Raw genomic sequence first — 16,306 nt, 5'->3', positions numbered from 1 at the left:
AGAGTGTTTCTTTTCCTTTCTGGTCCATGCTGTCACAGGCTAAGCTCCCGGAACACGAGTCTGTCAGTTTAAATAAAGTTTATCCGTCAGTGCTGAGCTCATGTTCAGGACGAAGGTCCAGCCTGAAGCCAGCGTGCTGCGGTCAGGTGTGTGTGTGTGTGAGGAGCGATGATGTGATCGAACAGCAATGTGACGGTAACACGAGGAAGCTAAAAACGGCGCTCGTCTTCGTCGCTGAGGCGTTAATGAATCAGACCCCGGTGCTACAAGAAGAATAACACAGCTTTATTAAAATTGATTTTGGCTACATTTATTCGAGCATGGAAATTAAAAATGAAAAATCATAAAACATTTCAGGAATTCCTTCATCGTCTTCACCAGTCCTTCATCACCTCTTCAGTGGGATGAATAAAGTGGATTTTTTTAAATACAGTGTTTTCACCAGAAGCTTCGTATCCAAAGTTCCCCAAATTTAGAATTTCCAGTAGTTTGGAAAAAACAAAGAAAGCAACAAGAAAAGCTCCAGAGTTTTGCTCCGATCATTTTACTAAAATAGATGTTTGTGAGGAACTCTAATACTGTACACTACAGTATGAAATAAATAAAATTAGGAAATATAAAATGAGTCACATAAATAAAATGGCAAACTCTCAAATTAAAAACAAAAGTAATACTGACAGAAATACTGAGGTGAACAGAAACACAGAAAATTGCACAAACGTGTAAACTAAGAAACTGACGCCTTGCTACGCTAACACTGACGCATCGGACAGGTGAGCTCGTCACTGTAATACTGAAGCAGAGGACAGGTGGCGCTGTACAGGGATGGCACAGGTGAAAGGTTTGCATATAATAAGGCTTTCTCTGGAGAAAAATTCAACACACAGAGGGCTCTGCCTTTCATTTTCATTTCCTCTGCGCTTTAAGACTCCACGTTTTATTTTGAAAATCACACAGGTTTAAATGTTCCTCCACGTAAAAAAAGCAAACAAAAAAAAAAAAACAAATCAGGAGGCCCAAAGTCATGTGGTTAGTTGGCAAAATAATAAAGTCGAATAAAAAATAAAAACATCACAGTAAGAGGAGATAAAATACGACAATAACACTGACAGGAAGTGGCCGAGTGTTCGAGGCTGTATTCCCTCTTTTTTTCTTTTTCTTTTATTTTGTAGTGATTCAGGGAGTGGAGTGCAATTTCCTGAAGTGAGGTTCGAACACAACAACACACCGAAAGTTAAGAACATCATAGCACCACACAGCTTTTAGGCCTTTATAATACTGTACATTAAAAACAGCTTCATTTCATTATAGTGATACTCATTACGACTTCTTCTTCTTCTGTTTTCGTTTTTTGCATAATGTGGATTTTTAAACGGTCCCACCCGGCTTCAGGCGGGACGCTCATGGGGTCGCGTCTCCGCGCAGGGACTGACGGAGGTTACCTGGGGCGTGGAGACGTTTTAAAAGTTAAACATTAACACTGATAATAACAATAATAGATCCCAGTGTTGTTCAGACTTCCTGTGGACCCGCCTCTCCGTTTGGGCTCATCAAACCAAACTTCACACAAAACACTCATGACCTTTGACTCATCAGGTTCAGGCTGTGATTCCACAGATTTACCCTCAAACGCTTAAAATCATACAAAATAATGTTGCTAGCATCATTATTTCATTCACATAAAACCTCCCACAGGTCTGAATATGTGTTTAGGTATCATGGTGATGAAAACAAGCTAACCTAGCAAAATCGAGCCGGGATCATTAACGACCACGCTACGCCTCAAAGACCACACCTCGTGTTCAGAGAACTACAACGTGAACCTGCTCTTCATTCCACAGAGTCCCTAACTAGACCGAGACCATCTCTAACCCTAACACGTCATTCAGAGTTGCTAAGGTTGCTGGTAGTGTCTTTAGTAAATGGTGTTCTGCTACAACAAAACTGGTTTCTCAGTAGGTCTCAAGGTAAACCTGTCTTCTCTTGGATTCACAAACACATTAATAATAAAAAATACTTCTGTACTGTATAGGCTTGCTTGTGCGATTTAAGGAGAAGCTTTTTGGGCTCTATTTTCAGTGTTTTTACTTAAAGGTTGAAAACTAGTGCCGTGGGTCTTGGGGTTTTGCCCCCAAGATCTAAAAATCTATAAATCAAATCTAACATCAGCTCAGCAGAAACCTTAAACTTCAGGGTTTGAGAGCTCCAGACTGAACTGCCGAGGTTCAAAGTTCGGCCTTCCTGGCTGTAAAACTATCCCAGCACTTTAGCTAACGGCAGAACTTAAACTTTAAAATGTAAAAGAAACAGGACTCCATTAAAAAAGCTGTCAACAAACACTTTGAAGGAGAAAATAATCAGACTGAACCTGATAAATCAGAGGCCACGAGTTTTGTTAATAATACTAAGTTAACTGCACATTACAGCCTTTTTAAAATCATTTATGTTTTCGGTCGGCTGAACGTGAACGAAGCTGAATCAGACCATAAACACATTTGTGACCCATCAGTCTCAGCAGGAAGTCTAAAGTAAACACTAATTTGGTGTGAGAAGATGACCGCCGTCCCCTCCGGCCCTCGTCTTCCTTTCAGCCCCTCATAAAGCAGCAGCTGCATCGAGCCAGCGTCCCAAAGCTTTTGTTGCTCCTCATCAGTCCTCCTGGTCTGACCTGCCGTCTGTTTTCCCTTCTCGTGAACTCTCGTCCATCGGCAGCGGCGAGCCTTTACCCTCAACGTCGCCCATCAAGTCCATCTGGCTCCTGCTGTCGCCCTCCTGCTCCTCCTCTCCTTTTCTGAAACTTTCCTCCTGCCGCTCTGTCACCTCCTCAGACATCTTGCCGTCCATTTCCCTCTCCTCCCGTCCTCCTCCTCCCTCACCGCTGACCCTCAGCATCGCACCGCCGCCATCCTCCTGCTGGTCCTCTGGGTCCGAGTATCCAAGGGGCCCCAGCCCCTGGATGTAGCCCCTCATCAGCAGCTCGGTGGGCTCCAGCCCTGCAACTGCAACGCCTCCTCCGCCTCCCTTGTCCCTGGCCTCCCTCTCGGCCGCCTCGCGCTCCTCGGCCTCCCTCTTGCAGTATGAGTAGCGGTGGTTCATGTGCTGCGAGTACGAGCCCGAATGCGAAAAGCGCTTGCCGCACTTGTCGCACTGGTAGGGCTTCTCTCCAGAGTGCAGGCGTGAGTGCTCGATCAGGTGGTGCTTGTGTTTGAAGGCCTTCTTACAGATCTGACACTGATGGGGACGTTTACCTGCAGAAACACAATGGAGGGCGGGACACGGTCAGGACGGACACAGCTGGACACGGAGACACACAGCAGTGCTACAGTGTGAATCAGCACATGACAGACAGCTGCAAACCCAACGAAGGAGCAAGAAACTGTGAACAGCTACAGACACTGAGGACGTACAAACACTACAAAGAACCAGAAAACATTTGTGCTTCCAAGGTTTTCCAACTACATGAAGACCTGGAAACTGTCTGGACTCTGTGGATGGTGTTTATTAATTAATCGGGTAAGAAGATTTTAGACTTTATTTTGAAGCAAACATTCAGGTGTTCGACTCCGTGAAGTCTGGCCTAAACTCAGGCGCAGCTCCACCTTTATGGAACCAGATGTGAATTATCTTTGGGCCACATCTGGTCCATAGCACAACAGCTGTAACTGGGCATGAAGTGCAGTAACTAATCCAGACTAGGCTGAATGAAATGTGGGCGTGATAAAAATGAAAAAGTGATGTTGTCCATTTATCGACCTGTCTGCTGATTATTTCCACGGTTTATCACTTCAGCTGTGATCTACATGGAAAACTCTCACGTGTTTTTTCATAAAGAGACATAAATCTACAGCTGAAAAAAATCTCTTAACTCAAAGACACAGCTGAAACAATCACCAATCAGAAGATTGACCTACAGATCTTTGAAATCTGTGCGGTGATTGGCTGACGGTAAAAACCAAAAACAACAAAAACATGACGGGTTTGAACCGAAATCTTCAACTCATCCTTTTAACATTTCATCACACCCTCGGTGTCTGTCTGTTGCCATAACAACAATGAGGCATGCTTGAGACACCACGAGGTAACGCGAACCTTCGTCGGCCTGCGGTGAGCTGCGATGACATCACAGCTCCGGATTTAAATTTAAGGAGGGGCAAGAACCCTAACAGCTGTAACAGCTCCCAACACACACACACACACACACACACACACACACACACACACGCACACACACGCGCACACACACACACACACACACACACAGAGCTGGTTTACTACGACTGTACAGGCGGAAATTTCTTATGTCTGACTGAACAGGATGCTTCAGCTGCTGCCAACTGGCAGGCTGAATGCTGTCCAATCACACGTCCCACGCACACATGCACCAAAAACATGGCTTTACCCCGACACACACACACAGGCAGATCATAGCCACAAATAGACCCGGAGCGCCTGTAACATCCACCATAGCTGGCATTCTGACACACACACACACACACACACACACACACACACACACACACACACACACACACACACACACACACACACACACACACACACACACACACACTGCGGCAGAAATAACTGAGACGGTGGATTCCTGCTTCAAGTGTTGGAGGTGGGAGGGAAACATGAGGGTGATGCAACTGAGTGAAAGAGATGAAGGTAGAGCAGGTCTGAGTCTGTGAGGATGGCACACAGGTGAGATCAACTCCAATATTAGCACAAACACGCAGGTTTGACTTCCTGTATCGATGGGAACAACAAAGACGTATTCTCATGTTCAGTTTTTGTTCTATCACATATCAGAGGAATGCAAACAACACATGATTATCATTCCGTGAGCCCCCAACTCCCAAATCATAAACCCCACTTTACTGTAACACCAGGACAAGCAGCGAATCTGACGACAGGAAGCATCAGTCTGACGTCTGTCAATGAAAAATTACTGTTTAATATTAAATAATAAAATCATGAGAACAACGAGATAATAAAAAACACAAGTAAAATCAAGATGAATGTGAGTGTTCAAGAACAGAAAACAAGTCATTACCACGTGTTACTACCTTTAATAGCGAGCAGCTGAAAGGAGGCTCCATGAAATGCTGTAAAGATGCTGCATGTTAATGGGTCATTAAGTGGGAGTGATGTGGGTAAATGTGTGAGGCAGGACATGAACCAAACCTCATTTAAAAAGCACTGATTTTATCTCCAGAGCAGTGAGAAAATGACAAACTGAGCTGACGCCGTGCAGCCAGAGTCGTCTGAGGGCGTGGCTCTGCTTAACGCCACAGATTACCTTTATCCGTGACGCAGCGAAAGGCGTGAAGGTGAGACGAGGCAGGTGAGACACCAAACTTTAGTGAAACACTGACTTTATTCAGGACATGCTGGGGGGTCGTTTAGGATTTTGATTTGGATCAGAAGAGTCCTGCAGAGAAATCTCTTGAAAGCATTAAAGCCCACAATGCTGCAGACTTACTGAAGCCTCCACAGTCATCACATTTCAGCCTCTCGGCTCCTGCGGGGCGACTCCGTAAACTGGGACGCTTTAATAAGAACAGTGTTTGCTGCTTCACCTTTCCTGCTGTGGTGTTATCATAAGTTGTTTGTTTCCAGTTTAAAAATGGAAAAAAATGGACCATCTCTCGGCTGTAATTAATATTTCCTTTTGATCTTCACACAGTCATGCAAACATGCGCTCCTCCTCCTCTCTCAGTGTGAATGAGGTGCTGCTGATATTTGGGGCACTGAATGTTTTTGTACTGCTCTCTGTATTAAAGGCTGCCTACCCCCCGCTGAAAAGAAAGGAGCATGTTAAAGGCCACGGCCTGCAGAGAACAAAAGAGAGAAGCAGAGCTACGAGTGGGGAGCTACGTGAGGAAACAGAAGAGTGAGGACAGAGGAAATAAGGAGGCATTGGGTGGGTACAAAGAAGTGTCCAAGTGTTGTATATACCTGTGTGCTCATATTTGTGTCTTAGGAGGGAACTGGTCTTCTGGAATGTTTTGTCGCACAAGTCACACGCGTACATACCACTTTCAGTCTTCTTAATCTTCTTCCTGGAGAGCAGCGAATCGCTGTCTGTCAGGTCGTCCAGGCCTGACAGATAGTCCGCCGTGCCGTCCAGCAGCTCCCCCTGAGACAGAGACAGAGCTTCAGTACCCCGATAATCCCACACCTGTCGGCCTTGCGCCACGAGACTCCCCCCCACCGCCTCTGTGATCCCAAGTCTGGACAGGGCTTAAAGGCCCAACCTGGTAAGTCCCCCTCACCCAGGAGACTCGGAGAAAGAGGGGTGTGTTTACAGATAACAGCTGACAGCAGGTGAGCTGAGGTCAGAGGTTTACCACGAGACCGGAACAAAACGCTGACCATCATTTTTAGTTTCAATTTCAGGAACTTTCCCAAAAAGTCCACGCAGCTGCTTTCATACAAATCATCTAAGAGTCAGCGGTGACGGCGCTTCAAGGGGCGGGACTTATGAGCTGTTTACCTTTGGTGCTGCTGACAAACGGTATTTATGATGGCACAGTGAAAAACTCTCAGCATTTCACTAAATCCAGATTTGATCTGTGATTTGTTTTCAGGAGATGAACTTCCCTTCTTTACAGGAAGTGAAGTTTTCCTTTAAAGGGCAAAAAATTCTGAATCTGGAGGCGTTCGAGCCTTACATGGAACCAGCCTCTTTTTCTTTGGCATTACTTCCACACTTTGCATTTTTAAAAATACTCAGACATGAAACCTGGAAAACGACTTTCAGTCAGAGCAAACACATCCCGCCCCATAATGAGACCAGTTAAATGTAGACCCCACAGTGGAAACGCTGAAGCTCGGCTCATAGGTCCCGTGACAGGGAGACCCTTTAAAATTCTCCACGCTCAGCACTGACTGGGTCAACAATATTTTTAACACATCACTATACAGACAGCTGTAAGCCCCGAGCCCAACAAACAATCCCTTTATCTAACTTTTGTGCTGTGGAGCAAACACGTCATCATGATCAAAGCTGACGGAGCTGACGGCGGGTTTGGACTGCCAGCCGCCATGTTGTGTGATGGAGATGACAAAAGCCCTGAAAACTAGCAGCCACCTGTTGTCTTTGCTGTTATCTGTCCAACCATGAGCCATGCACGGCCAGTTCGCAGGTTTTCAGTGCAACACACTCCAGTCTGAGCAGGTCAGGGTTACTAAAACCCGGGAATGCTGACCCGCCATGGCTCCTTGCTGGCTCTGTTTAGAAGAAAGAAAAAACAAAACAAAACGCATTGCCCTTACTTTACATGATTTTTACCTGGAAGCCTGGTTTCCGCTGGTACTTTCTCCTCTGCTGCATTTCAGCGAATGTGGTTGCCCCGGTGGCGTAGGTGTAGGCCATGTGAGGCAGGAAGCTCATGGGGTCAAGACCCGGGTAGGGCCTGAGGCCTGGGATGGTCGCTTGGGCAGGAGTCATGAAGGTGGGTGGGGGAAATGCTCCGTGAGGTGGAAGGGAGGTGTAGACAGGTCCGCCAGCAAAGGGATTAATCCCAAAGATGGGACTGGTGCTTTTCTCCAGTTGGTGAATAGCATTCCCTCCACCATCAGATCCCAGGACCTCCTTCTTAATGTTGACCAAATCAAAGAGCCCAGACCCCTGCTCTCGCCCCAAAGCCTCCCCGTTGTGCTCTCTGATTAAACCATTGGGTCTGGGCCGCTTCTCTCCGGCGGAGGCGAGCTTCTGCGCCATGTGTTTGGGTAGCGACAGATCCAGCGGTGTGTCCCCGCGGGCCTCCTCCGAGCTCAGGCTGTTCGGAGTGTAAGAGCTACTTTGAGAGTGTTTGGAGGAAGTAGAGGAAAGGTTAAGGGGTGATGGAGTGTTGCTTCTCAAGTGGTCCAATGATTCTAGTGGTTTGTGCCCTGCTGTCTGCCGGCTGGTTGTAAACTGGTGGGAGGACTCGCAAAAGCCTCGGTGTAAATCTGTAGCTGGAAGTGACATTGGAGACCGGTTCAAGCTGTTTCTGACTTCTGGTCCACTGCAGTCAGGAGGTGGTGACCTTTTACCGTGGTGGTTTTGGCTCTTCCACTGGGCAAACCACTCCTTGACAAACTCTTGAGGGAGGCCAACAGCAACTGAGATTTTGAGCAGTTCCTCTGAGTTGGGCTCAGTGTTCATGGCGAAATAAGCTTTGAGCAACGACACGTGATCCTTGAAGGGGCTGACGGGGCTGGTGGCTCGGTCGTTGCTGGAGACCTCGGAGGACATCCCTCCCTGGTGGCCACCGGGACAGCCGTCTGCCGGTTGCAGGACGGCTTTTATTTCCTCGTTCATTTTGCACAGGTAGCGCTCGTGTTGGTGCAGGGGGATTGGCCCGGGGAAGGTCTCCTTGCAGTATTGGCAGGAGAATGGCAGGAACTGGTTCTGGCTTTCATGTTTCTTTTCCTCACTGCTGAGATCCACAGAGTGGCTTGGTTTCTCCTTCTTAACATCCTCTTGCCTCTTAGACTCGTCGATCAGACTCTTGGCCTCATTGACCTTCTCCAGCGTGTAATCGATGATGCTCTTGGTGGGACTGCCATGGCCCGTCACCAGGAAGCCACCCTGAGTCGCCTTGGTCTCCTCCATCTGGGCACCTAACTCCTTCATGTAGGACCTGAGCTTGTCTTCAGGGCTTCCATCCATTTTTTGCCTGTACACCGTGTTGTCCACAATCTGGAGCACCTTCTGCACCTCGCTCAGGTTGTTGCCAAGGGATCTCACGTAGCCCAGCATTTGGAGGTCCAGCCCAATGCCTCCCAGATGTTGAAGGGGACTCTGGGAGGAGTTGTGAAAACCCAAGGGGCTCCCCCCCCGCCCGTTCAGGTAGACCCCGGGTCCCCCAAACGCATGCTGTGAGGCCATCAATAGCCGGTAGTCGTTGAAGTCCATCGGCTCAGGTTTTATGTCCAGCTGACGTGGCTGGTCTTGCTGCCCCAGCGGGCGCCCGTTTTCAAGTTTGTGGCGAAGCTGGGCCAGGGCGGGGCTTCCAGGTGATGAGGTTGTAGAGCTGGGGGAGGAGCCGAGTTTGCCACCATTTCCATTGCGTACTCTTCCATTGAGGGCAATCAGGCCAATGCACTTTTTGCTGCTGATGTGGGAACTGTAGGAGCCGGAGTGGGAGAAGCGCTTCTTACAGTTGGAGCATTCATATGGCTTCTCACCTGAAACACAGCCCAACATCTGGATTACTTCTCAGCCCACAAACATGCTCTATAGTTTAACGTGAGATATTAAACATTATCATTCGTCCACAGTCAGTCACCAGTGTGAGCTTTACACCTTTGATCCAGAAGTGGAGCTGGTGCTTTTCCTCCTTCAACACCAGCACAGTGTATATCATCCATTCACCATCTCAGCTGCTGACGTCCAGGATTAACTATGAACTGAACCTCTGACACATCTTTTAGCTAACGTGTCCCCCACTGTTATTCAGAGCCGATAATATCGGTTCATTTGCTGATTAAAACAATTCAACAACGATAACCAGCAACTGTTTGAATAGTTTGTGTGCTGACTCACAAAAATTGAAATGAACAAACAGATCAGCAGCGAGATTTTGGAGGCGGTCCAGATGTTCTATTTTAGAAAGGTTTTCTTTTTAACAACTTTTTTTTTTTTTAATGAGGTGCTTTATGAGTATACTTCACATTACTATATATGATACAGTAACTGACGCTTTGGGTTTTGGTTTTAATAATCAAATCAATGGAAAAATCAGTGGATGAATCTTCAATAAAAATAGAAACCATCATGATGAAAATGTTCCTTTTTTTGGAGCTGAACTGCTTTGTGATCAGATATGAAGATGGGAAGTGAAACTGTTGACTGTCAGATGTATTAATACTGTGGCTAAAGCAGAAGCCAGACAGTCAGATGTGGAAACACAATCAGCGTTTTATCAGAGTCGATGTAAAAGCGAGGAGGACCGGATCAGACCCGCGTCTGCGGAAAGTTTCCGCTCCGATCCGGCCCTCAGAACTCCACTCACCGCTGTGAATACGAAGATGCTCCTTCAGGTGGTGCTTGTACTTGAAGGCTTTTCCACACTCGCTGCATTTGAACTTGCGGTTTCCAGCTCCTTCAGTAAGCAGTGGTGGCTGCAGAGAGAAAAACAGATTTGAAGTGATGGAGGAGGAGTGGGAGTCGCTGCAGAGAGGGAGCACGAGCTAACGGGGAATTTAATAGTATTTAGTGAAGCAGATCTGATAGTGACAGGCATTCTGAGAAACGGCGTGGGTGGCGCTGTGCAGAGGTAACACTTTCTGGTGGAGGTGCATTCCCAACATTTGAAATGCAAATACAGAGATAAACAAACACAAACAGTCGGGGAGCGTCCTCCCCCCTCTGCTGAGTGGGAGCTCAAATCCTTTCGTCTCACATGCAGATGATCGGTGAAGGAAACACAAACCTGAAGACTTGTTTCTGTCGTCTACAGCAGAGAAAACAGCTTCAAGTAAACACTCTACTCTCTGCTCTGATCTGCACTCATTCACCACGAGTTCAACCCCAGAGGAGACTCGAGTCCACAGATGCAGGAAAGCAGATCTCCTGGGATCCAGCAGGGAACCTCTGCCAGGACCTCGTTATTCCAACATGAACCAGCCTGTCCCAGTCCCTCACATGCAAACACAAATGTTTTTGTTTAAACTGAACTTACCGCTGAAAGAAATTACACGCTTTGAATCGCCAACAAAATATCTTAACCACCGTCGTTAATGATCACGTCTTTGTCTGCAAATCTTACCTGTTTGGACTCAAATCAAACACAACCTGCACGAGGTCCATCCTAACCATACACTGCTGCTCCCAGCATCCACCCACCCATCCATCCATCTGTTCACCATCCCATCCACCCATTCATCCATCCATCCACCCTCCCACCCATCCACCTGTCCATCCATCCACCCATCCACGCAGGAACTGAGGACTGGTTAAACTGGATGAAAGTGGGCTGGGGCAGTTTGTGCTGACTGAGCACTGTCATGTGTTCCTTATCACGCTGTCATGCAGTGAAGATTAGCTGTATATATATTTAACTGCATTAGTGTGGCCACTGCTTGAAGCAGCCACATCACGGTAAGAAGCAAACAGCTGTGAGTGTTTGTGCTGCATACTCAGGAGCAGTCCCGGGTGTGCGAGCACAGCCTGAACAGCTGTGAGGCCGTGCCATACAGATGTTTTACCGCAGCACTCAGCAGCACAGTAGAAAGCCTGTGAACAATGATTACTGAGTGAGGCGCTGCTGTCGGGGGCAAACCGTGAGGACTGAACAGACAGATCTGCTTCCTCCTCACCGACGCACACATGCCTGTTCTCTCTTTAACAGTTTAACTCAGGAAGTACACAAATAAACGGCCACTTAGAGGATTATGAGTCTTCAATCCAGCAGGGAGAAGACCATCTGGTGCTGGTTAAGGCTGGTGGAGGGGGGGGGTCAGGTATGAAAGCCATTTGTGCTTCTGTGAGGAGACCCGAGGTCTAAACTCAGGAAATCTCATTACGATCACAGCGTAATTGGAAAATTGAATGACTCAGTGCTTAGTTACCGACTCTAATGTGAGTTTTTGATCATGAGGGCCAGCAAACAGGCGTGTGCAGGAAACATTTAACACCAGCTTATGATTAGATTACTGTGTGACACCCTGCCTGCCACCGAGGCTGCCCGAGCATCAGAGGAAGGCCGTGAATCTAATCGGTTCCAGCAACAGCAGCTGATGTGGAGTCTGATGGCCGGAGGAAGTCAACGCACTCACACCTCCCACGCACGACACACTGCAGCTGCTGAGAGAAACACCCAGAACGGAGGTGGTCGATAATGGAGCGACTGGGCAGACTGGAAGAACTGGGAGGAACTTCATTCATGTGTTAGACAGCAGGAAGCCTCGTGGATCTCTCACCCTTCTAAACAAACAGAACGAGGCGGCGTTCCTCAGGGCTCCGTCTGCGGTCCTCTGCTCCTTTTGACGCAGCTTAAATTTCCAGCCTTGGTGTATTTTTATCTGTTTTTACCCTGCAGGGACCACAGCCGCTGATTAATTACTAATCTGAGTCATCACATGTACTGATGGATTTCCCCGAGCCTCCCTCCTCCGCTGCTCAGCATCCACAGCTGATGCAGTGCAGTGTCAGGACCTGACGGCAGCTTCTTCTCTGATCACTGCAGTTTTCTGTCTGTTAGTGAAGCCAGCGTGTAGTCAGTCCTGACGTTTGAACGTTTGTCTTTATGGATTTCATACTGGAACTCCTGTGATAGACTTTTAAATAAAGTTTGAAGGTTTAAATGGATGTAATAGGTGTGCGTTACCTGGTCTCTGGCAGGCTTGTGCGTGGTCATGTGACGGTCCAGTTGAGCACGGTGGCCGAACGTCTCGGCGCACAGCGGGCAGGGGAAGCTCTCCTCGTTCTTCTCGTGACGGTACTTGATGTGTTCCTTCAGAGACGTCAGGCGCTTGTAGCCGCGGTCGCAGTACGGACACGTGAGCAGCTGGGCGAAGTCATCCTGCGTGTCGGGTCCCAGGTCTGCAGGTCAGAAGTCAGGAAAGAGACAATGTGCTTAACCCTTTATTTAGACAGAAAAATCACATGACCGAAGCTCCCCAACTGTTTTGAACTTAGAGATGATTTTACAGTCAAAATGATGAGTCTGGGATTGAAGGTCACAGAAACACACATCATTACTAAAGGTCGTGGTCGGAGTGGCACCAGTGAAATCTGAATCTTCTATAATCTCGTTAACAAGTCAGCTTGTTGACTTCTCTCTACAAAGCTTCAGAGTCACATGTTTGAGCTGCCAGCTTTTTGACTACTAATCTCTTTAAAAATGAATAATCGATTTGTAATGCTCAGTTTGTCTTCTCGGTCTCTCACCGTGCTCGCTCTCGTCCTGCCCCGTGGCCTCAGGCGTGCCCAGGCGCGTCACCTCGTCTGGGGCTTCTGGATAAATGACGGCAGTGTCGCTGCGCTGCAGGTACTCAGCGATGCACGCAGAGTGACTGTCGCCGTCCTCCAGTTTACGCTTCAGGAAGTACTCGTCCAGCTCAGGGATGCCCTCCAGTCGCTTCCCTGGATGCAGGGACAAAGCTCGTCCAGTCAGAGGACCAATCATCACACTGCAACCTCAGAGGACCCGGCATTGAGCCCTGAGGGACTCCTAAACTAACACTGCTGGGTCCTCTGACCGCCCTTTGACCATTATGACCTGGGATGTTGTTTACTTCCTCTAAAGTTACGACAACAGCGAAGGAGCCAACTGAAGTCAGCCTGCTGTAGGCCACGCCCACACCAATAAGCAATCCCACAGTTTGTATTAATTACTCAGGAAATTATGTGAAACCCAAAAATTCAGCAGGACATTTTACATTACGCTTTTAATTACGATCGCTAATTATCATTAGTCATTATTATTTAGTTTTAATTACTCAAATAAATAAAGATGAAGAAAGACAAATATTATCCCAGAGTCGTACAGTAAAGTAAAAAATGTATAAAAAACAAAGAAGTATGGAGACAGAGCTAAAAATAAAATAAGACAAATATAAATAAAATCTCTTCTGACAGCGATGACGCTGATGGGTGACGATTGATCGTGTGTGATCTCACCTGCACTGTTTTCCACAGCGTGAGGAGACGCCTCCGGGCCCACGGCTTCGTACTCGTCCGTCCCCCCATCTGTCCAAACACAACACAGGAGCACATCATTTACCCTGCTCCTCCTCTGATGGAGGTAGGGGCTGCTCCCTTCCTCCTGTATCCTCCTGAGTCATGGGTATCATTTAGCTATTCAACCCCCCCGACACTAATAACAGTAACTACAAACAACTATAAAAATATTCATGACAAAAACAGTGAGAAAATGAGAAGCAGAAACCGAACGTGAAACCAGATTTAAAATCAAACAGAAAAACTACAAAACACTTAAACATGGCCCAAAACGCCACACGCTGACCTCTGACCTCACCAACTCACAGCTGACCACGTGACTCACCGATGCGTCTCCAGGCGTGGGGGTCCTGGAACCCATCTCCGCTCTCGGCGCTCTCCTGGTCACGGTGGGACAGCAGGGCGTGGCCGACCCGGGGCGACGCCTCCAGAGCAGGCACGCCTGCCGGACTGCCCTCCTCCTCGTCCACTCCCGCTCCACCTCCTCCGAAACTGTCCTCGTCATCGGTGTCCGAGGTCGTTTCCACAACGTTCTCATAGTTTAGCACTGAAACACAAAAGAAGAGGGGGTGACCTCTGACCTTAGTGTGTTTGTAAACACGGCGTATGTACTTTAACAAGTGTTAAACAGGAAGTGAGAATCGGGTGTCCGTGATTGGTCTGCAGTTGTTCTGCGCTCTGATGTGAGCGGCCACACTGCGCTGACATCATGGGAACGGGTTAATCTGGCTCTGATGGCGTTTCCTGCGGCAGGCGGCGGCGGGTTCCCACAGAGCGCAGATCCTCCTCCAGCTACACGCAGATTAGCCCGTTCATAATATGATCTTTGTCTGCAGCCTCCCGGACAACTGCACAACAGGTGCAGATGAAAAAACACGACGGAGAAATCTGTTGACCAGGGCTGAATACCAAGGATGGGGGGGCGGGGCTTACGGCTGGGGTTAACCCTCTGTGATCAAACAGACTTGCTGTGTGGTCCCAGGACACGTTAGACATCAGACACAGGCCCCGCCCACACACACATTCTTTCACTCCAAAGGCAGAAAACACAATAGCAGAGTGTGTGTGTGTGTGTGTGTGTGTGTGTGTGTGTGTGTGTGTGTGTGTGTGTGTGTGAGTGAGAGAGAGAGATTGAGTGCACACAATCAATCGATCACTAACCAGGATCATCTAATCAATAGGACAGGGGTGTCCCCAGGACTCTTAACTGGGGGACCCTGGTGGGGGGGGCGGGTGGATTCAAACAAAGCCTGTGTAAGCTGGCTCAGCTGTTAGTGTCTGAGGGGGAGGGGTGGGGCAACAAACCGTGACTGCAGCTTCATGCTCCTCTGGGTCAGAATATAAACACCAGCGTGTGAAGGAATCCCCCAATCACAGCCCGGCCTGCTATCAGTCTGTGGACACTTAAATGAGTCCACAGGACATGCTCACGTCTATCTTTAGACCCTCATTCAGGACATCAGCAGTACCAGCCAGGTATGTGCACACCTGGACACGAATAACACTTGTATGGATGAGGTGCCATCACATCCATATCCATGAATACATATCTAAACACAGGAGAGCCCAAAGTATCTGGACAGTCACACTCTATATTAGGCCCAGTGTGTCCACATACTTTTAGTTTTTACCTGATTTCCATTCTAAACTTTCATCTGCAGTGTTAATCAAATCAAATCAAATCACTTTTATTGTCACATCACATGTGCAGGTACACTGGTACAGTACATGTGAGTGAAATTCTTGTGTGCGAGCTTCACAAGCAACAGAGTTGTGCAAAATACAATAATGTAAAACAAGCAAAATATAAAAATGGCTAATCTAAAAAGTAATAAATATATGTACAATATGTAAAGGTATATACATTACTGAATGTGTATACTAAATATGTTTTTCTACGTGTGTGTGTTTGAGTGTGTATATAGTATGTATATACATGTTTTACAAATGAAATAAAGTAAACAATAAAATAAGATATATAAAATATACAGAGGTTGGTATGTGCAAAACAGTGGTATTTATATACAGTATGGAGTGCATAATGTTGAAGTTCCAGTAGTGAGGGTGAGGTGTCTATGACGTGTTCAGCAGTCTGATGGCCTGATGGAAAAAGCTGTCTCTCAGTCTGCTGGTACGGGACCGGATGCTGCAGAACCTCCTTCCTGATGGTAGTAGTCTGAACAGTTTATGGCTGGGGTGACTGGAGTCCTTGATGATCCTCCCCGCTTTCCTCAGGCACCGCTTCCTGTAGATGTCTTGGAGGGAGGGAAGCTCACCTCCAATTATCCGTTCAGCACACCGCACTACTCTCTGGAGAGCTTTGCGGTTGTGAGCGGTGCTGTTGCCGTACCAGGTGGTGATGCATCCAGTGAGGATGCTCTCAATGGCACAGCGATAGAAGGTCCTGAGGATGCGGGGGCTCATGCCGAATCAAGTGTGTGTGTGTGTGTGTGTGTGTGTGTTTTATATCTCCACAATAATAGCTTATCATCATCAGTGATGCAGAATGGGCAGGGCCAGAGTCTACCTGTTCTCAGCTCTGAAGCATACAGACAAGCTAAAGCTCCGCCCACATATGTGGCTGGTGGTGCGTCTGGTTACCTGCAGATAAGCACCAGTGTGCCTTTTATC

At 47.6% G+C, this 16,306-nt stretch overlaps 1 protein-coding gene across 3 annotated transcripts in view; it reads right to left on the bottom strand.

The window, feature by feature from the left end:
• Nucleotides 1-264: 264 nt before the first annotated feature.
• Nucleotides 265-16,306, bottom strand: part of zeb2a (zinc finger E-box binding homeobox 2a) — a 39,825-nt gene continuing 23,783 nt past the window's right edge. For 2 of the 3 annotated variants that reach the window (XM_063497462.1, XM_063497464.1), the window contains exons 3-10: nt 14,001-14,222; nt 13,616-13,684; nt 12,884-13,078; nt 12,321-12,535; nt 10,005-10,113; nt 7,295-9,177; nt 5,959-6,139; nt 265-3,248 (exon numbers count right to left, since the gene is read on the bottom strand). In XM_063497462.1, the coding sequence (XP_063353532.1) occupies nt 2,650-3,248; nt 5,959-6,139; nt 7,295-9,177; nt 10,005-10,113; nt 12,321-12,535; nt 12,884-13,078; nt 13,616-13,684; nt 14,001-14,222 (3,473 nt within the window). In that variant the 3' untranslated portion in view covers nt 265-2,649. The remainder of the gene's footprint in view (nt 3,249-5,958; nt 6,140-7,294; nt 9,178-10,004; nt 10,114-12,320; nt 12,536-12,883; nt 13,079-13,615; nt 13,685-14,000; nt 14,223-16,306) is intronic. The other variant, XM_063497465.1, reaches the window with a different exon arrangement.

The sequence above is a fragment of the Pelmatolapia mariae genome, linkage group LG16_19, assembly GCF_036321145.2.
Source record: "Pelmatolapia mariae isolate MD_Pm_ZW linkage group LG16_19, Pm_UMD_F_2, whole genome shotgun sequence".
NCBI classification, from domain to species: Eukaryota; Metazoa; Chordata; class Actinopteri; order Cichliformes; family Cichlidae; genus Pelmatolapia; species Pelmatolapia mariae.
This window is presented reverse-complemented; position numbering and strand designations above follow the sequence as displayed.